This window comes from Brassica napus, chromosome A6 (assembly GCF_020379485.1).
Source record: "Brassica napus cultivar Da-Ae chromosome A6, Da-Ae, whole genome shotgun sequence".
Taxonomy (NCBI): domain Eukaryota; kingdom Viridiplantae; phylum Streptophyta; class Magnoliopsida; order Brassicales; family Brassicaceae; genus Brassica; species Brassica napus.
Genome location: NC_063439.1, coordinates 11649354 through 11672163, shown reverse-complemented (window position 1 = coordinate 11672163; position 22810 = coordinate 11649354). Strand labels below are relative to the sequence as shown.

General features: G+C 35.0%; 1 protein-coding gene and 1 pseudogene across 1 annotated transcript; both read right to left on the bottom strand.

Moving 5' to 3' along the window:
- LOC106347548 (UDP-glycosyltransferase 76E4-like) lies at positions 1 to 5408 on the bottom strand. The gene is made up of 2 exons (XM_013787115.3): positions 4784 to 5408; positions 1 to 827 (listed from the first exon to the last, which is right to left on the bottom strand). Exons 1-2 carry the CDS (start codon positions 5280 to 5282, stop codon positions 1 to 3), a joined length of 1326 nt encoding a protein of 441 aa, XP_013642569.2. The 5' UTR covers positions 5283 to 5408.
- Positions 5409 to 17614: 12206 nt separating this feature from the next.
- Positions 17615 to 19266, bottom strand: LOC106347550 (annotated as a pseudogene).
- Positions 19267 to 22810: the final 3544 nt, after the last annotated feature.

The window sequence follows — 22810 nt, the reverse complement described above, 5'->3', positions numbered from 1 at the left end:
TTAGTGATCTCTAATTATACATGAGGTTTTGATCATCTCTTTTAAATCAAGGGCTCTTCTCCTCATGTTTGCACCTTCTTTATCCACAATCAACCTCTTCACAGCTCTCTCAACCTTTCCTCTTTCCACTTCTCCTCCTAGCTGAATCCCTATCCTCCAAACGCTTTCTAAATACATTGCGTTTAACTTCTGTTCGCCTTGAAAAGGCCTGCAAATAAATGGAACTCCTTCCTCAATGCTCTCAAGTATTGAGTTCCATCCACAGTGGCTCCAGAAACCTCCTACTGCAGGATGACCAAGTACTTCATTCTGTGGTGCCCATTCCACAATGTATCCTCTCTCTGAGACTTTTTTATTGACTTCCTCTGGCAATGACTCTATCTCGGAGCCTACGATAGAGCCCGGCCGGATGACCCATAAGAAAGGTTGGTTGCTATTATACAATCCTGAAGCCATCTCCAAAACATCCTTAATTTCCATGCTACCCAAGCTTCCCAGGCTTATGTATATCACCGACCTCGGCTTCTGCTTGTTCAGCCATTCAAGGCAGCCCCTGTCCTCTTCCAGTAAACTAGATTTCACTGCTTTAGCTAAAGCATGAAGAGGGCCTAGTGCGTACATTGGAATTCCAAGTTCTCTTTGCATCCATGACAGAGAAGAGCTTTCTAGACAGCTTGCCGTGTTGAGGATAATGCCAGAACCTGTTCTTTTGTTGACTACCCTACAGCTCTCCAAAAATGATTCTAGAGGCCCAAATCCTGATGTCGGAAGGTCTTTGTATCTTATAGGATGCAATGCCTCCACCACTGTGTCTTGCACTCCAGGATCTACATGGTAAAAAAAAAAAAATGTAAAAAAGCTTTTTTTGATAAATACAAATTTAACATTCATTCAAAAAAAAAGCACATGTGTTGAGTAATAATGCAAACTAGAGATTAATCTGCGCACTTCTTACATTTTTATTATTTGATATTTTTTTCATAATTAGTGTTATATATTTTAGATGGATCGTAATATAACTAATTGTATTCAAAACACCTGGACTGAATCGGATAATATGGTTATTTTTGGTACAAATATCTGAACACGTTTCAGATACATTTGTTTATTTAGATATTTTTAGGTTCTTATATATCAGAACCGAACTCATTCAAACCCAGAAGGACCCAATTTAAACTCACACATAAATTTATAATATTCAAATGGTGCGTAATTTCAAAAAAAAAAAATGATACACGAAAAGAATAACTCGTACCTAAATGGATAGTCAATGTTCATGACTAACTGATTTTGTAAACTAATAAACATTACCATTTATGTGATTGGCTAAATTAAGTGAATTAGAAATAAATTTTTATTTAATAAAATAATTCTATAGAGTGAAAAATTAAGTGGCAATAAACATTATATATTTTTATTATTTTAATTTATGTTATTATTTTAATCACAAAAATATGTCTTTGAATTATGTTTTTGGCTACGTAATTTTCACCGATTGAAACTAAAAAACCGTCTTAGTAGAACAAACTAAACCGAATGTTTAACCATATGCAAACCCAGTTATTTTACGTTTTTGATTTTAATAATAAATAAAAATCAACACTGTTATTATTATGGTAATATACTTAATGATGTGATGTATTGTTTAGGTGATATAATTAATGAAATTGTTAAACTCGGTGAAATATAGAAAGATGATTAATATAATTATATTGATAAAATTACTAAAAAGATAATATATTTTTATATTGTTATCCATGTTTCCAAATAGTTATAATTTATACTCCTATCTTTGTTTCCAAACAATAACAAAATGTACTTCTGTTTTAATAGTATTGATAGACTAGATCTTGACCCGCACGACCGCACGCGTTTTCTTTAATATAAAAATATTTTAGATTATGCAATAAAATATATCAATAAATTAATATAATTTGTTGCTATATATTATCTAATTTTAGAATAATATTTGTGTGGCGTATAAAATTTTTACTATAAATTTTGTATTTTTGTAACAAAATGTAATTTGAAAACATTATTATGTAAAAATATTAATTTTCATAATTTTCTTTTATTTCTAAATTTAGAATATATGTGAAAATTAAATTAAGTTGAACCTACATAATAGAGAACTTGATATATAGTGATTAATTAAACCAATTTAGTATACTTGTTTAAATAATAAACCAAATTGGTTTTTAATTCAGAGGAATATACAGATGTTATAAATCGTAGATTAAAGTCTTACTAGATTTTGACCCGCGCTTAGAAAGCGCGGGTTTATTTTTTGAATTTAATAATTTTTAATATAAATTTGTATATAAGATAGTTTATAAGTTTGGCCATATTATTCGGAACCGAATAATCAACCCGTACTATATTGAAAAAACGAAACCAAACTTGAACCAAAATTTATAAATAACCGAACATATCATATATATCTAGAACCAAGATAAATAGATACCTGAATTTTTAAAATATAAATTATATACCTACAAATATTAATTATATGTAATTTCTAAATAACCAAATATCTTAAATATACTATTTATAAGCTGAATTATCCAATAAAAACAAATTACTCAAACATGTTTTTCAAATATTAAAAAAAATATCTTAATAAGTCATCAACATTCAGTCTAATTTTCCACTAAAAGGAACCAAAACACCAATAAGTGGTATCCACAGTCAAACCAGTAAACGTAGTCACCATATATAATCTAGTTTAAATTTAATAAAAATTCATTAGTTAAAATCTTTTAAAATCTAAAATCCATATTAACTCGTGAATCTATACCAGATGACATGGTAAAAATCTAAAATAACATGATAATATTTTTCAAAATTTGATTAAATTTCTCATATAAATTTTACTAAGATATAAAATTGAATAAACTACATTTTTTATGTTATACATTCTAGTTTATAGGTTTTATAATGACTATATTAAGATTAATTTTTTGAGTTTTAGAAATAAAATTATTATTAAGTTGAGTATAGTTGAGTTACCTATAAATGTTAAAAATAAATAATATATTTTATTTAAACATAAAAAACATTCTAAAAATGCTATAATTTCCTGAGAAAATATTTATACAAAACCCTTTCTCCTAATAAACCCAGTTGTAAAAGATTTTCATCACAAAAATAACCTAGGAAGGTTTTTCAAAGAAAAAGCTATAATTTTGAAATATAATTAAGCTTGTTGTTGTACTGTAAAGTATTTCTCTAATCGTAATTGGAAGTTAATATGTTTTGACCGTCGAATGGTATCATGTTTTTAACTTTCTGTTAACCTTACTTGCATCATGTTTTTATGTTAGTTTGGGTCATAAAACATTTAATATGAATTAAAAGTATGGTATTGTTCAGACTTTAATTACCAATAAATCCAAATGTTTTTATAGTAACTGCTTTTGTTAAAGAAAAATGATCATGGGTTGTATGATTATTAAATCAATTATAAAATAATCTGTTTTTCTTAATAGGTTTAGTGGCACAAAAGTAATATTCCAAGGAAAAATAGGAGTGAAATATATCAATGATTCTGAATTAATAATATTGATGTATAAATCTTTGGTGTATTATAGTAAGTTGAGTATTAAATAAGAGCATTGGTTATTTTATAGTTAGAGAAATATAAGATAATTGATTAGTGTATAGTTAGAGAAATATAAGGTGAGGCCAAAAAAATAGCTAAGTTTAATGAATAGGTCCAACAATCTTTCATAAGTAGATTTTTTAGGACTCCTTCCCTTTTAATAGTATAGATATATACAATATGAATAAAGATCAGATGTTTCATCTATGAACGGAGGTGTAAACTAATTGTATTACATGGTAAACACATTTAAAGGTATGAATTTCAGGTGATCTAGATTAAAAAAACAATCACATATGAAATTATTTATAATTTATGTGCTTAATAGATAAGATATTTTTATTTTTAAATTAGAAATAGAAATGAATATTTATTTTTAAAAACATCTTTTAAATATTTCTTAAATTTAATTTTGAAAAATAAATCAATTTAAAATTGTTTTATCATTAAAATATTATTAAAAGTATTTTATATAATTAATAATATTTGTTTACGTACAATCAAAACTAAACTAAAATTTAGTTTCCAATTATACTTTGTAATAATTATATTTTTAATTAACTAATTTTGAAAATATATTCTTTAAAGATTCTAAAAGATATTTTAAAGATTTTGTGAGAAATTTTTTAAGATATTTATTAGTATTTCAAATAAAAATAAAGATATTAAAGATATTATAATAAAGTTACGTAAAATTTAATAAATTTTCTAATGATGGTCCAAATAAAAAAATCACACATGAAAGAAGTCGTGACTTCTATTTTAATAGTATATATTTATAAATAAATAAATAGCACGGATTGTATATTAGTAGGGGTTATTGGTTCTATGATTTTAATGGATTTAAAAATACAAACTAAATCTAGTGTTATTGGTTCTGTGATTTTAAAATTAGTATTAAAATCATGTGTTATTGGTTTAATAATTTATAAATTCTAATTCAAATCAAGTGTTATTCAATCATACGGATTTACTAATAGATTTGATTTTATAATTGATCTAGATGGATTTGTATGGATTTTTTAGTTAAAAATATAAAGACTCAAATCCGAGGGAAAACCTCCGGATTTGTAAATACTAATCCAAGAAAATTTCAAAATATGTAAAATTTACTTAGATTTGTAAATACTGCATAGATTTATAAATCAATCAAAATATATAAACCAATAACACCTAGGGTACCTTCCATCTCCATCAAGAACTTCTTGGCATTGAGTTTGCTTAAAAAAACTTGGCAAGCTTTATGTGTAGCACTTGCAGCGGTGAAGATGAAACTAGGAAGCTTGTATTCCTCAGCTGTAGCTCCACAGAATGACATGAACTCGTCGTAGATGATACAAGCAATATCATTTCCCTGTTGCACCAGCAACTGACCTATACAGGTTTTGAAGTTTGCCTCGCTCATTTTGTTTTGCTTCATCAGAAATTCGACTGGCGAGAGTCTCATAAGTTCAGACTCAGGTAAGCTTCCTGTTACGTCGAGGAACTGAAAACCAGAATAGTGTGGCGAAGAAGTGTTTACACGATTGAACTGACCCTGAAAAACTGTTATTGAGAAGCCTTTCAAGCTAAGGGCTTTGCCTAGTTGCAGAATCGGAGTAATATGTCCATGAAGTGTTAGCGGAACCAACACTATCCTTCTCTTCTCTCTTTTTTTCCCCATAGCTTCACCTTTCTCCATCTCTCATTTCTTTTTTGAATCCTATCATTTCTTGATGCAATAATAGAAATATAAATAAGGGAGTTGTATAATAAAGTTCACAAATCCATTTCTTAATGCAATAATACAAATATAAATAATACCATTTTTATACAGTTCACGTGTTTCTCATGCCGCAGCTACTTCTTTGTCTTTAATGCAATAAGTCAATAACCATTTCGCACGAAGACGTTTAACATTCATCAACGGAAGGAAGAAAGTGACACTAATTCCAATAAAACCCATCTGTTTTTTTTTTGAAACATAAAACCCATCTGTTCTGTTTAGAGAATTACATAACAATTAATGTCAAGAGCTTTTAGTCTCGAATTAAACGATAATATATTCTCAAGAAATCAATAGTAGTTAGCAACACATGATTTCCAGTCTTATTTCAATTATTGAATCAAGGTATGCAATTATGAAGAAGTTGGTACATGATTTACGTATTATTATCATTTTTATTGGAGAGAGACCAACTAATGGACTTTCAAATGAAGTAAGAAACTGACATTCCAACCGAAGGAAAATAATTACACCATTTTGGTTCGTGGTATATGAAAAAATTTAATAGAATAAATTTGGCTATGTTACTTAAGTAAGCTTATCTTTTCGGTCACATATCAAATTAGAATTCTAAAGTTAAACATATTTAGGTTGGAGTAATGTAAAAATAGATGAACTATAGAAAAGTGATTCGAGATACCGTGCGAGTGAGGCTAAAACACGGAGTAAGATCGAGCAACGATTGAAGGGATAGTAAACAATACTTTCCCGACTCAAAAGTTTCATTGCACCACTCGTCGTACGGAACAAGGACACGGGCCGAGTGACTGGGCGTTACAAATTGTATCAGAGTCAAATCCAAACGAGTGTAGAGTCAAGTGAGGGCTAACACTAATGGGAAAATGATTCGCTATACCGTGCAAGTAAAGCCAAAACACGGAGAAAGGTTGGGTAGTGATTGAAGGGTTAGTAAATAAGACTTTCCAACCTCCAAAAAATTACTACACCGCTCGTCGCACAAAATGGAGTCCACAGACCGAGTGAGCTGACGTGGAAGGCCCATTAGCTGTAGACGATCGAAACGTTATAATAATGTTATATTTGTTTGATGTGTCTCGAAGCTTGTTTACAAAAATTCGCACCTTGATTTTTGATTATTCATATCTCTGCTCCCAATCGCCCTGGCTAGCAACACATATGGTTTTTCACTCTTGTTGCAATTATTGAATCAAGGTATACAATTATGTAAAAGTTGGTACATGATTAGGTATTATCCTTTTTTTTTATTGGAGACAGATCAGCTAATGGACTTTCAAATGACAAAAGAAACTGACATTCCAACAAAAGGAAAATAATGTTATGTTTGTTTGATGTGTTTGGAAGCCTGGTTACAGAGATTCTCACCTTGACTGATTATTCATATTTGTGTTCCCAGACTCTCACTCGCCCTGGTTAGAGATTATTTATCTAAATATGAAGTCATTTCCTCTGTAATAGCTATAGAAACTTCAGTTGACCCATATTTGTTTAGGTGTTGATTTGTCTTGATGCAGAGTTTTACTGTGATTCTTGGAGTTTTTGGAGCCAGTTCCATGATTGGAAGAACTTGTCAAAAAAGCCTAGCTTAGTGTAAAAGGTTTTTTTTATTCAGTTCACGTCAAGAGCTGACGTGGAAGGCCCATTAGCTGTAGACGATCGAAACGTTATAATAATGTTATATTTGTTTGATGTGTCTCGAAGCTTGTTTACAAAAATTCGCACCTTGATTTTTGATTATTCATATCTCTGCTCCCAATCGCCCTGGCTAGCAACACATATGGTTTTTCACTCTTGTTGCAATTATTGAATCAAGGTATACAATTATGTAAACTTTGGTACATGATTAGGTATTATCCTTTTTTTTATTGGAGACAGATCAGCTAATGGACTTTCAAATGACAAAAGAAACTGACATTCCAACAAAAGGAAAATAATGTTATGTTTGTTTGATGTGTTTGGAAGCCTGGTTACAGAGATTCTCACCTTGACTGATTATTCATATTTGTGTTCCCAGACTCTCACTCGCCCTGGTTAGAGATTATTTATCTAAATATGAAGTCATTTCCTCTGTAATAGCTATAGAAACTTCAGTTGACCCATATTTGTTTAGGTGTTGATTTGTCTTGATGCAGAGTTTTACTGTGATTCTTGGAGTTTTTGGAGCCAGTTCCATGATTGGAAGAACTTGTCAAAAAAGCCTAGCTTAGTGTAAAAGGTTTTTTTTATTCAGTTCACGTCAAGAGGCGAGTCCTATATATTAAAGACTAAGTCTCCTATATCGATAGTTGGTAGGGATCGTAAGCAATATATAAAATAGAAGGAACACTCAACTTATCACCAATTGGTTTTAAGTTGGAAGCTCATCAAATTTAACATGGTATCAGTCTATCAGAGTCCGATTCAAACAATCCAACCCGATTCATTATCGATCCAGCCTAAAGTCGGCCCATCAGTCCTTTCCCAAACATTCCAAGATTACGCTCAAAGAGCCATAATCTCGATGGGAGGGGGGGGGGGGGGGGGGGGGGGGGGGGGGGGGGGAGGGCGGCGTAGAGGTTGGAGATCCTTAGTAATATATAAGATAGATGGGCCAATCCACTTATCACCAATTGGTTTTAGGTTGGAAGTCCTTCTAACTTAACATGGTATCAGAGCCCGATCTATAAAGTCCAACCAGATCCACATCAATCTGGTCCTAAAGTTGACATTGATTTTGACGTTCAATAGCCATCATCTCGAAGGGGCGTATTAGAGACTACGTCTCCCATATCGATAGTTGGAAGGGATCTTAAACGACATATAAAATAGATGGACCACTCCACTTATCACCAATTGGTAGCTATGACTCCATGGACGATCTCATCTCGTATAAATAACAATCATAACCGACATGTTTTCTTTACCATGGAAACTGAGTTTCAACTTAAGATAAATAGCCTTTGACCAAAAATAGCCAGGCCCTATTTGTTTTTGTATTTGATGTAGCATATGAATGCAATATCTAGATATTTCATCCAAATGTTGTCCATTTTTGTAGTTTAGTATTTGCATCTAGATACAACATTTAGATGTTAAGTTATTTGTTCCTTTTTCATAACAGCATTTGAATACTACTAGTTAAAATGACTAAAAAGCATGATTTTTATTCTTAATAATTAACTGGTTATAATATTCAAACTAGATTTGATCCACACTTTCAAAGGGCGGATTTGATTTTTGGGAAAAATGTTAGTTGGTATTAAGCACTATTTTTTTTGAATTTTGATCTACACATTTATGTTAAGAAATATATATTCAGTGTTTTCATATTCAACCCGGATCCGCGGTTGAACCGGTAAACCCAGTGTTCCGTATATAATCTAGTTCAAATTTAATGAAAATGTTGTTATGATAAAACCCAGTAAAAATCTTTTAAAAATATCATTAATCTCTGACCTAACCTTGGTTGACCCATAAAAAACCCCACAGAAACTGGTAATATTTCTAAAATTAAATTTCATATACTTTTAAATTGAACATAAAATTGAAAAAAAAAATTAAGGTTTGTAATTTTTTTTACTTTGATGACTTTTTTTACTATTCAAAAAATGATGTTAGAGAAAACCAAAATTTATATATATGACAATATTAGTTCATTTTTGTTATTTATATTGTTTGAGGAATAAATTTAAATATATAAGAAATATTTCAAAATATTTATTCGTTATTATTGTGAATATATAAATTTAAATCGTTGGAGGGAAATTAAGATAATTTAACAACCTAGTTAAAAAAATATTTTTGGTTAAATAAGTTAAGATCTGGAGACATTAATGTTTGTTCATATAAATAATAGAGTAGTTGCACTCCATAGCACAAAAAATATCATAATTAAGTATACTAGAGATTTTTTCCGCGCTTTGCGCGGATTGTGTATTTTAAATATTTCCCATTTTTACGTATATATGAATTGTTGCATTTATATTATATTTAATTTTAAATTTAGTATAAGAGCTATTGTTTTATTTGTATATATGGCTTGAATCATCTAATTTTTTTTTCAATACACAATAAATGCAGTAAAATACACAATAGTTAAAAACAAAGTGAAATTCGTCAACTTAAAGAATTACAACAAAAAAATCTTTAAATATTCTTTGTTGTCTTACACATTTTATAATTTTTTGGTGCAAAATAATCTAAGAAATTTTTAAATATAAAAATAATAAGACATAATCCGCATTAGGCATGGATGTTTAGATACCCATTTGGGTTTGACGCGGATATTTCAGATTTTGGGGGTATTTCGGTAATGGGGTCTAGAACCCGTTTGAGTATTTTTACATATCGGGTCAGGTTATGATATTTTTTAGTTCGGTTTTGTTATTTCGGGCCGGGTTCAGATATTTAGATTTAGACAAAAAATAAATTCTTCATTGTTCAAGTTTTTGTACTAATTTTTTTTACCATTAACTTAACTTATTTTCTGTTTTTTATTGGTTGGACGATTAACATTTTTAGAGATAAAAATATTAAAATCGAAAAATTAATCTGGTTGTTATTTTGAGATTTTGAGTTCAATTTTTATTAATGTATGAAAAAAGCATTTTAAGTGAGAAGTAAATCACTTTGTCCATAATTATATACATATTATCTAATCTCTGAACCATATGCAACATCAATATAAATATTTTGAATAAAATGAAAGAACTAGAGTAGAAACATAGGGTTAAGTATACATATGTTATGTTATCTTCGGATATCCATTCGGGTTCAAATATTATCTATTCGGGTTCGGATATCCAGTATCTTCTAACTTAATATCCGTTCGGGTATTTTTGCCACTTCGGTCGGATATCGGTTTGGGTATTATCTATTCGGGTTCGGATATCCATTCGGGTTAAATTAACTTTTATTGATCTGTGGCCACGGATCTAGTATTGCATAAAGGTACGGGAATATAGCCTATTTGATCACGTCACTGTTATTGTTAGACTAAATTTAAATTTCAAAAATCTGGTTTAGTTGTGCTATTCTAAAAAAAATGTTGGAATATTCTAATATGTCACGTGTAGTTTTTATTGTGAATGCTATTTCGTAAGCAAATTTTATTAATGTAAGAGAGTTGTATATCTAATCATATCTATTAATAATAAAAAATGATAGGTCCAAAACTTAAATGACAATCTCTTAGTAGTAGATAAAAAATAGTACTTTAAATTAATAGATTAGATTATTAACATATATATAGTATATATTTTATATGACTATCTATTAAATGAAGCTTTCTACTTATATGATTTTATGACCAGTTGTATTTTTTTAACAAAATTTGTATCTCCTGTACAAGCCACTGATATCTCAAAGGTATGTTTTATGTAATTGTTTAGAAATTTTGCACACTTGTTTGCATGTTTCCAGAACAATTTGATTCACATTTTTGTCAGATAGGGGTTCCTTCAAATCCAAAAGGAGCTGAGAGATTACCACCCGGTATTATTGCATCCGAGTCAGACTTGTATTTGCGCAGGTTTTGGGTGAACCCTGAAGAGGTTTTATTCTCAAACACACAATCTCATTCTTTGATTTTACAGTTTATTTTCTTCTCTCTGTTTCCTCAGAATTTGAAAAAGAAACCGAGATGTCTAGTAACATTTACAGTGGGTTACAAACAGGGGCGGACGTAGGTGAAGACGTACGGGGTCACATGCCCCCGTCTCTTTTTTTATTTTCCTTTCATAAGCTATACAATTATGCAATGCTCTTCTAAACCTACAACTAAATATGATGAAATAAAATTATGTGCCCCCGTCTAAATGGACTCTTGCGTCCGCCACTGGTTACAAACAGAAACAAGATGCATGTGTTAAGAAGGTTGCTTCCTGTCCTTTTTATTTTTTTTTCTAAATTTTTATTTTTATTTTTATTTTAATGGTAGTCTCATTTATGTGTTGTCTTCCTTTTTTTTAACACCATGTTTTGTCTTCCTAAAAACAGTTTTCAGACAACTTTACCATTGTTCTGTTTCATTACGATGGAAGAACATAAGTGTTAAGAAGCAGACAAAATGGTAGCTTTGCTTATACCTCTCTATCTTTTGTCCCTAGATTTCACAGGCACTATTTCAACTTAATCATATTCTGAAAGTTAGAGCTGGGAGATTACATATAGCATTTAACAATTCTTAATTCCAAAAAAAAAAGGATTGTTTGTGAGATGTTATGACTCTAAATTTATGTTTGGTTTCTAAGGAAATTGGTACATAAACACTACCTTGGAGATAGATTTAAAAGAGAGTGAATTGGTGAGCTGATGTGATTGATACGATAACATGACCTGAGTGGATAGTGTCAAAAGAGGCATGACGTTGGGACTATCAAGAAAGTGATGAACCTGAGAGATGGAAGGATGGAGGAGTTGAAGTGAACGCATGAGTTAAAAGGTATGACTTTTCGATAGTGAGGATAGGGAAGAGGAAGAGGGATTGTTAGATCGGGTGCCGTCGAAGAGAAATCTATTGAATGATTCAGAGTGGTCGTAATAACGGTGAATTGCAGAGAATTTGAAAGGATGACGACGAATTAGAAGGGTCGGAGACGAACTGGAAAATTATGGTAGGCGAGATAGGCATGATATGGGCTATTGCGGACTTTTAGAAGCCCATATGGATGGTCCGGATCTAAGTTGACTGAAGCAGTGCTGACGTGTCCGATTAAATGCTCCTCATTGGCTAATTTTTTTTGAGGACGTGGACAGCCTCCCTACTCCTCATATATCCGTTTTAGTATTGTATTGATATGGAAAAGTGATTCATATACACTGTCCACACATACAGTAAAAACTCTATAAATTTATAATGTTGGAATTGATAATTTATTAATTTATAGAGTTATTAATTTAAAGAAGCTTTCTTTTAGATCTATCATTTTGAAAGATTTTTTATTAAAAAAACAAATTGCATTTTATTTCATGATATTGTATATATTATTTAAACCTTATAGATTTTAATTTCTTTTATTTTACTTAGATTATTTGATATATTTTATACATACCCTCAAAGGTCACTCTACTTCTATACCCACAATATATGAAAGTGCCAAGATCCTTTATGTGGAAATAGGAGCTCAAATACTGTTTTAATAGTTGAATAATCTTCTGATAACTGTCTGAGATAATAAGGTCGTAAACAAGTACATCAACTGGAACCTCACCGTCCACAAAACTTAAGAGAGAATAGTCGAAATCATCCTGCTGAAATTCGTACTCTCGTAGAGACTTAATTAGTTTTGCTAACCAACATTGAGGTGTATGTTTCAAAATCTAGAGAGACTTATTCAACTATCCCCTGTTCGAAAACCAGGTGGAAAAAGAATAAAAAAAACTCTTCTTCACTCTTGAGAGTACAAGTGTGTATTGTCTCTTGATCGAGTCTCATTGTAATCTTGGAGCGATTAGTTAATCTCTTGCTTGTCCCGTCAAGCCCCAGATGTAAAGGATCCTCATCGGATCCCGAACTGGGTAATTAACCAAATCTCTCGTGTCATTTTCTTTACAGTTTCTTAGTTCTTCATCAAACGAGTGCGTGAGTGATTGTGAGTTAGAGAGTGAGCGATTGAGAGATTAGAAGTGTGAGGTATCAAAGATCATCGAGTGAGTTGATTCGTAACACGTGGTATCAGCGCACGGTTGAGTGCGATCAGTGATGAAGGAACCGATGCCGAAGATCAAAATTTCGTGTTTCGACGGCAAGGAGATTTCTCGATATGGAAGAAGCGTATGCTGGCTCATCTGTCGATCCTTGGGGTAGAAGGATGCTCTAACCGATCCATCGTTGGCCTCTGGATCTGAGATCACGATAAAGAAAGGTGAGGAGGAGGAGGACTTCAAGGAACGGATAAAGCTGCTTGAAGTCGAGAAGACAGAGAAGGCCAAGAAAGCGACGAACATGATCATCCTGAATCTTGGCGATCATGTGCTGCGGAAACTAGAGGATTGTACAACATCAGCTTTGATATGGACTGCACTCGAAAGGTTGTATAATTCTAAAACTCTTCCAAATAGAATTCATCTTCAGCATAAGTTCTATACATTTAAGATGATAGAGTCTAAATCTATAGATGAGAATATTGATGATTTCTTGAAGTTAGTTTCCGGGTTAAGCAGTGTAAATGTTTCTGTTTTAGAAGAGGTTCAAGCAATCTTGCTGCTGAGCTCGTTGCCATCGCAGTACAATCAGCTGAAGGAGACGCTGAAGTATGGCAGAGATACCTTAACCATCGAGGATGTTACAAACGCGGCGAAGTCTAAGGAGATAGAGCTGAAGGAGGTGAAAGACTATAATCTTTCACAGAAGTCCGGTGAAGCGTATGTAACTCGAGGGCGGCAAGAGAAGAGAGAAACCTACAGAGGGAGAAACTCAAACGGCAAGTCTAGATCGAGGTCAAGATCGAAGGTGACTTGTTGGTATTGCAAGAAGGAAGGGCATGTCAAGAAGGATTGTTTTGCTAGAAAGAGAAAGATGGAAAGTGAAGACGATGGAGAAGTGGCCGTGATGGTTGACAAGTTACTTGAAGTGGATTCTCTTTCTATCACTGATCAAGATCCAAGGGATAAATGGGTCATTGATTCTGGGTGCTCATATCACATGACATCCACGAGAGAATGGTTCGTTGAGTTCTCCGAAGTAACGGGTGGTCAGGTTCTTCTCGCAGATGACAGGGAGTCTCAGTGCAAGGGATTGGTTCATTTAGGATCAATGCAAAAGGAGGCACTGTCAAGAGTCTTACAAACGTCAGGTATGTTCCTAATCTTAAAAGGAACTTGATCTCTGTCAGCTCACTTGATATGCAGGGTTTTAGACAAGAAGGTGGAGACGAGAAAACAAGTTTCTACAAAAATGAGAAGCTTGCTCTACAGGGAACGTTGTGTGGAAGTTTCTATCTCTTAGACGGAGACAAAATGGTGCCTACTGCATACTCTGCAGTATCAAAGGACGACACGACGTTGTGGCACAGCAGGCTTGCACACACGAGCATCAAGAATCTAAAGGTGCTAGCTGAGTTTTGCGAGAGCTGCATTATGGGTAAGAACAAGAGGTTAAGTTTCAACGTGGGTAAGCATCACTCTAAAGAGGTTTTAAGGTATATTCGTTCTGATCTCTGGGGCTCTCCCAATGTTCACTTGTCTCTATCTAGAAAGCAGTATTTTCTTTCTATTATAGATGACTATACTAGGAAAGTCTGGTTTTACTTCTTAGCTACTAAGGATTAGGCTTTTAGTAGGTTTTGTTAATGGAAAGGGTTAGTTGAGAATCAGGTGAATAAGAAAGTGAAATGCCTTAGGACTGATAATGGCTTAGAATTTTGCAATATTGCGTTTGATAACTTTTGTAAGCAGCATGACATTGAGAGGCATAGGACCTGCACATACACTCCACAGAAAAGTGGAGTTGCAGAGCGCATGAACCGAACAATCATGGAGAAGGTGAGGTGCTTGCTCAACGAGTCAGGCCTGGAAGAAAAATTCTGGGCAGAGGCTGTCGCGACTGCAGTATACATTATCAACCGTACTCCCTCAGCAGCAAACGACTGCAACATTCCAGAGGAATTATGGCTTGGAAAGACACCTGGTTACGGTCACTTGAGGAGATTCGGCTCAGTTGTGTACGTTCATATCGATCAAGGGAAGCTCAAGCCAAGAGCTTTAAGAGGCGTGTTCATCGGTTATCCCAGTGGGGTAAAAGGGTACAAGGTCTGGATTCCGGAAGACAAGAATTTCATTACTAGCGGCAATGCAGTGTTCAGGGAAGATAAGCTGTATCGGGATATTGTCAAGGATCAGAGGTCAGAGCCGACGCAGTTGAAATCAGGGAGTCAAGAGAGTGTTAAGATCTCGGTTGAAGTTGGAGAGACATCAGGAACGGCTTCAGAGAGTCAGTCTGAAGGTGGAGCTGCTGAGTCAGAAGTTGAAGTCGTTGAAGCTACAGAAGAAGCATAAGATCTTAGCAACTATCAACTTGCTAGGGATCGGATTCGCAGAGAAATTGTTAAACCTGCGAGATTCACAGAGGACTCAAAAGTTGTGTTTGCTTTATCAGTTGCTGAGATCGCTGAAGCAACGGAGCCTTCTAGTTTTGAAGAAGCGATGAGGAGCAGAGATTGGAAGAAATGGAATGCAGGAATGGATGAAGAGATGGAATCACTCAAGAAAAATATAACGTGGTATCTCAGTGATTTATACCAGAGGGCAAGAAAGCTATTGGTTGTAGATGGCTGTATAAACTAAAGCCAGGCATTCCAGGGGTTGAAGAACCAAGACATAAGTCAAGATTAGTTGCAAAAGGGTACTCGCAGCGTGAGGGCATAGATTATCATGAGATTTTCTTTCCAGTGGTCAAACATGTTTCGATAAGGCTAATGTTATCAATGGTGGTTGACAAGGACATTGAACTAGAGCAGCTAGACGTCAAGACGGCGTTTCTTCATGGTACAATAGATGAGGACATCTATATGGAGAAGCCAGAAGGTTACGTGGTGGAAGGTCAGGAGAATAAAGTGTGCAAGCTGGTAAAGTCGCTTTACGGGTTAAAGTAGGCTCCGCGTCAGTGGAACAAATATTTTGATCAAGTTATGATCAAAAACGGGTTTGTGAAGAGCGAGTATGATCTGTGTGTTTATCTGAAGAAGCTTGGGAAGAGTGATTATATCTATCTACTATTATACGTAGATTACATGTTGCTGATAGCAAAGAACATGTCTGATATGAGTAAAGTCGAGAAGATGCTTAGTCAAGAATTTAATATGAAAGATTTTGATCCTGCGAGAAGGATTGTTGGAATGGATATCGAAAGGAACAGAGCAGGTGGGTCTTGAAGCTATATCAGTCAAGATATATTAAGAAGATTCTAGAAGTGTTATGAATGGGTGAGGCCAAATCTGTGTCTACACCTATAGGTGCTCAGTTTAAGCTAGTGTCACTAGAAGAAGGAGAACAAGGTTCTGGAGGATCTGATGATGAGTTTCCGTATGCAAATGCAGTTGGTAGTATCATGTATGTGATGATAAGTACAAGGCCTGATCTTGTTTTTGGTGTAGGTCTTGTAAGTCGTTTTATGAGTAATCCAAGCAGAGAACATTGGAAAGCAGTGCAGTGGGTCTTGAGGTATTTGGTGGGGACACAAGATGTTGGCTTAGTGTTCAAGAAGAGTACAGAGAAGTTCAGTGTGAAGGGTTACTCAGACTCATATTTTGGAGGTGACATGGATCGAAGAAGATCGATGACTGGTTACGTGTTCACGATAGGAGGAAATATTGTGAGCTGGAAATCAGGTCTGCAGCAAGTTGTAGCATTGTCCACGACGGAAGCAGAATACATCTCTCTTGTAGAAGCTATCAAGGAAGGTTTGTGGCTGAGGGGTTTAACAGAGGAGCTGGGAAATGATCAGTCAGAGGTTTGCATCGGCTGTGATTCACAGAGTGACATATGCTTGGCAAAGAACAATGTATTTCATGACAGGACGAAGCATGTTTCTGTGTCTAAGCATGTGGCATTGAAGATGAGTTTTGTGCGTGATATGATTGAAGCCGGTGAGGTGGAGGTTCAGAAAGTGCACACGTCTGAGAACCTGGCTGATATGTTAACGAAGGTGATACCTAGTATCAAGTTCGACCAAGCATTGGCGAAGCTCGGATTAGCCAGATGCTAGTAGCATGGCTATGCTTGGCGGCATAAGGGATCGACTTGTATTGTTGATGTCAAGGTGGAGATTGTTAGGCTTGGTGACATTCAACAATATTAATAAGAGGAAGCTAATCGGAGCTGGTTTAGTTTAAGTATCTTGGTACAAGAATTAGAAGAAAGTGATAATCGGGTGGTTATTGGAGTCGGCTTCAGTTCAGTGTACCGGTCTCCTTTATATATCAAAGGGGAAAAGGAGAGTCGATTATTAGAGTCATCATCAGCTACGATTGAGCTGAGTAGATTAGGGAATCACTTTATCAGAGAGGAAGAGATCGAGTCTTGAGAGTACGGGTGTGTATTGTCTCTTGAGTCTCATTGTAATCTTGGAGTGATTAGTGAATTTCTTGCTTGTGCCGTCAAGCCCCAGATGTAAAGGATCCTCATCGGATCCCGAACTGGGTAACCAAATATCTCATGTCATTTTCTTTACAGTTTCTTAGTTCTTGATCAAACGAGTGCGTGAGTGATGTGAGTTAGAGAGTGAGCGATTGAGATATTAGAAGTGTGAGGTATCGAAGATCATCGAGTGAGTTGATTCGTAACATTCACTATCACCAATTTCACCATTTTCTCAAATATATTTGCATGACAAACCAATTCCTTTGTAAGTTGTACAATATCAGGGATGATATATCAAATAACTCTTGATCGTTTACTTTATCTGAAGTTTACTAGCTTAACACTTTCTTTAGGAATTTCTATGTGGAGTCCAACTTCCTCATGATGTCTCCAAGAACTTGACAAGCTCATCTAATGCGTTGTATGAGGAACCTTCAACTCTCATAGAGGCTTTAAGCTTCTCTCTGAAACCAATCGATCTGTCCCTCATGTCTGCACCTTCATCATCCATGATCAACCTCTTCACCATTCTCTTTACCTATCCTCTTTCCACTTCACCTTCCAGCCGAATCCCAATTCTCCACACACTCTCTATATACTTTGCGTTTAACTTTTGTTCGTCACCAAAAGGCCTGCAAATCATTGGGACTCCTTCCACAATGCTTTCAAGCGTTGAGTTCCATCCGCAGTGGCTCCAGAAGCCTCCCACCGCAGGATGTCCAAGTACTTGGTCCTGCGGTGCCCATTTCACAATGTATCCCTTTTTCTGAGACAATCTTACTAACTTCCTCTGGCAATGACTCGGAGATGACCCATAAAAAAGGATGGTTGCTATCACACAACCCCCAAGCCATCTCCATAACTTCCTTTGCTTCCATATGAGCTTTGCTTCCCAAGCTTATGTATATGACTGACCCTGATTTCTTCTTGTTCAGCCATTCAATGCAGCTCATGTCCTCTTCTAGTAAACTAGAATTTGTTGAAGCTGAAATGTGAAGAGGACCCAATGGATACACTGGAATTCCAAGTTCTTGTTGAAGCCATGATAGAGACGAGCTCTCTAGACATCTCGCTGTGTTGAGGATGATGCCAGAAGCTGTTCCTCTGTTAAATATTTCCTTACATAACTCCAAATATCGATCCAGTGGCCCCATACCTGAAGTCGGTAGGTCTTTGTATGTTAATGGATGTAAATCATCGACCACCTTGTCTTGAACTTCAGGATCTACAAGGTAAGAAAATAATGCTCTGTTGAGTAAAAGGGCATGGTGCATAACGTGTAATAAGCTAGTTTTGCTTACCTTCCATGTCAATCTCAGCATTGAGATTGCTTAAAAGGCAGCCACAAACTCGACTTGTAGCACTAACAGTGCTGAATATTACACTAGGGAGCTTGAACTCCTTAGCTGTAGCTTCAGAGACGTACATGAGCTCGTCGTAGATGATACATGGGATATCATTGTCATGTTGTAGCAACAACTGAGATATACAGTCCTTGAAGCTTGCCTCGATTGTTTTGTTGAGCTTTGTAAGGAATTCAACTGGTCCAAGTGTCTTGAGTTGAGACACGGGTAAGCTTTCTGGGATGGTGACAAATTGAAAGCCAGGGATGTGGCTTACTTGATTGGATCCTCCTTGAACAACTGTAATTGAGAAGTCCTTTAAGCTAAGGGCATGCCCGAGTTGTATAAAGGGAGTAACATGTCCCTGTGCTGGAAATGGAACTAAGATTATCCTTCTCTTCTCCATTGCTTAGCCCCTTTCTCTCCCTACTTAATTTCGTTTCTCAATGCAAAACATTTATCTAAATCAGTGATCCATATCATTATTAGTAGTTAGCTTTGGATTTGATTATCTTATATTATTAAGGGAAGGTTTCTCAATAGTCATGCCATCGCTACTGATGTCACACAAAAAGTCAATAGGTTTTTTTTTTTCTTTGTTTATTCTTGTGCAAGTAATAATAATTTTTAATAGGTCTTTGAAAAGAGCCTAATTTTATTTGTCATAATATCTTCTACATATGTGACTTACATATACCAACCTTATCTTTGAATTTATTTTTGATGTGAATGTGACCTTTGGATATTTCTTCAAGAGTATCAACAATTCCTGTTGAGTTTTGGACAAAATCAGTAATTCTAAAATCATCGTGTGTGATTATTGGAATAGAAGAAATAGTCTGTGCTTCAGATCAGATGATCCAGCATGGTCACAGGCTGTGCAAATACCATTAAGTATTTTGGCTGGCTGTTGGAAAAAAAAAAGCAAAGAACAAGGCAAAAACCCTACCTTATGATCTAAACCGGCTAATTCGGTTTGGAAAATATCTTATTTTCTGTTTTTGTCGTCTTCATCCATTATTCCCAAAGTCAAGATAAAAGGCGTAGACTTTGGGCCTCTTTCAACTCCTCAAAAGTTGTTCTTTCCCTTCTAAACAGAATCAAACTTAATCATCCTTTGCTTAATGTGCAGTGGATCGTAGAAGACTGTAAACCGGACTGACCTAAACGATATAGCAAAAGCGATGTTAAGAAAATAGACGAATGTAAAAACGAATATAAAAACGATAAGAAATTGTATTCGCAAACATACATAGAATCGAAATATGATCTCTTTCCTTAACTCAAAATATTTGCTCCGTTAGTGAGATGAGACTATACGAATATAGAGTCCCATGATACAACCATGGCTGACGAATCACGCTTCACTCGTGATCGCCCTATCGCACTATAAACTCTACGAAACACTCTCGAACTTACGTTTGGAGATTTGATGGTTTTGTCTGTGAAAAAACTATCGAAATGAGAAGAGAGACGACTCGTATTTAAAGAGGTAGACGAGGAGCAACTTCCTGTAACTGTTGCACAACGTGCGCTTGTTAGTGGAGATTTAGCAAAGATCTCGGAAAATTTAAGTTACGAACTTGTTCCCTAAGACTCGCTCACTATATCTTATCGTCTTATCTTTTGATGAGAGGATAACATGCGTGACGTTTTTAAATTTGGTAAAAAAAACTACCCAAGCCCAAACCCAAGCTCAAGCCCACGCCCACCCCCACCCCCACGCTGAGCCGGCCGGGCGGCGGCGGCGGCGCGCGCGTGGGGAGTCTTCTCCTCTCTGAAGCTGTTTAACCCATGATAGCATGAATGCCTATATATATCACTCAGCATTCTTGTTTCTCCCCGATGTGAGACTTTTCTTCCATTTCTCCTTCATTTAAGCCAATTAGGCTTTTATTATTATGACCCAAAGGCCCATTTCTTTTCGCAGATTTTTAATTATTCTTTATAAGCCATGGGCTTAGAATAACTGATCCAACAATCCCTCACATGAATAGAAATGACTCTTCTAAACATATGTAGACTAAATGCAGACTCGACAGACTCTAAAAACTATACTTATTCTAATCCTGAGTAGACTAGATAGAATTATCGAGAGTGTTTGCGAAAAATTCACTGTGTTTGAGTTGGTGGCATTTTTAAGCCTTGAACCACTCATAGTTAATATCTTTCGGGTTTACTTTACCAGAAGGTGAACATGATGTCTTGAACCAACCGGTGTTTTATGTAAACCGAGACAACATGCATAACACAGCTTTATTTTCTCGTAGAACTTAGTTCTCGATTGTGTTCATTGTGCCCCTGAACTATTCCTGGTTTTCATGAGTGAACTTAGAGAATATAGCCTTACATTCATTCTCCTAGAAATGGCCCCATTTCACACTCATTAGGTGATTGACCATGAAAAGTATTGAGTAATACTCCGCTTTAGAAGCTATATAATCATTAAAAGCTTATGCGTATATCCTTCTCACATTTGTTAGCATTTTTTATCATCTTTGGAGTTGGGAAGAGACTACTTTGTCTCAAGTGCTTTGGTTAGATTTTGTTTGATTTTTTTTCCCTTTGAAACTACGTCTTGGGATCTCCAGTCATGATAGGTTGGGTTACAATCAAGCATTCTTATTCGTTATAGGCTTTAAACCCATTCTTTTTGATGATTTAGCAACAACATCTCATGTTAAACCTTTAGTAAATGGATCCGCTAGTTTGTCAGCCGATTTGATGTAGTCTATTGTAATTACACCAGTTGAGATAAGTTGTCTAGTGGTTTTATGTCGTCTTCTGTGACGAGATTTACCATTGTAGAGATTACTCTGAGCCCGAGCTATAGCTGATTGACTATCACAATGTATGGGTATAGCTGGCACTGGTTTTTCCCACATAAGAATATCTTCCAAAAAATTTCTAAGTCATTCAGCTTATTCTGCTGCTTTGTCTAAGGCTATGAACTCAGATTCTATGGTGGATCTGGCTAACATTGTATTTTTGGTAGATTTCAAAGATATTGCTGCTCCTCCTAGTGTAAATACATATCCACTTGTGGATTTTGAGTTTTTAGAATATGATATCCAGTTAGCATCACTGTATCCTTCTAACGCTGTTGGTTCTTTACCATAGTGAAGCCCAAAATCATTGGTGTAGCGTAAGTAATTAAGTACTCTCGTTATAGCTTTCCAGTGTGTATGACCTGGATTACTTGTATATCGACTAAGTACGTTTACTGCATACGCTAGATCTGGTTTCGTACAATTAGGCAAGTACATGAGACTTCCGATCACACGTGCATACTCGTTTTGTGAAACTGCTTCACCTTAATTCTTCGTCAAGTGCATTTGGGGATCTAACGGAGTTTTTGCCGTACTTTTAGAGTAATTTTTAAATCTCTCTAAAATTGTTTGAGCATAATGAGATTGGGTTAAGCCGTTTGAATTTCTTGTGACTTTAACCCCGAGAATTACATATGCTAATCCCAAGTCTTTCATCTCAAATGTCCCTTTGAGCATGTTCTTTTTTTGATTTATAATGTCTTTATTGCTTCCAATAATGAGCATATCATCTACATATAAACATAGCAAAACATACGCATTTTTGGTAGTTTTGTAGTATATACATTTATCACATTCATTAATTTTGAAACTATTTGACATCATTATATTGTCAAATTTTTCGTGCCATTGTTTAGGAGCTTGTTTGAGCCCATAAAGTGACTTCCCAAGTCGGCTTACTTTGTCTTCCTGTCTAAAAATGACAAAACCTTCAGGTTGTTTCATGTAAATTTTATCTTCTAAATCACCATTTAGAAAAGCGGTTTTTACATCCATTTGTTGGATTTCTAGGTCTCTTAAGGCTGCGATTGTTATCATTAGTCTTATTGATGTTATTCTCGCTACTGGAGAATATGTATCAAAATAGTCAAAGCCTTCTGTTGGAACCAAATTTTGGTCAATATCGAAATGGGCCACGATCAAAGGCATGGGCCGAGATAGGCCGAGGCCCACAACTAGGATTCGTGCTCGAGAAGGAGTCGCGAAGGTCACAGAGATCACGTAACAAGAAGCTGAG

Bases quoted from the DNA above. Each gene is read 5' to 3' on its own strand.
- LOC106347548 (XM_013787115.3), bottom strand. From the start codon at position 5,282: ATGGAGAAAGGTGAAGCTATGGGGAAAAAAAGAGAGAAGAGAAGGATA. The intron at 828-4,783 runs GTACCCTAGGTG...TTTACCATGTAG, and splicing joins GTTCTTGATGGAGATGGAAG to ATCCTGGAGTGCAAGACACA.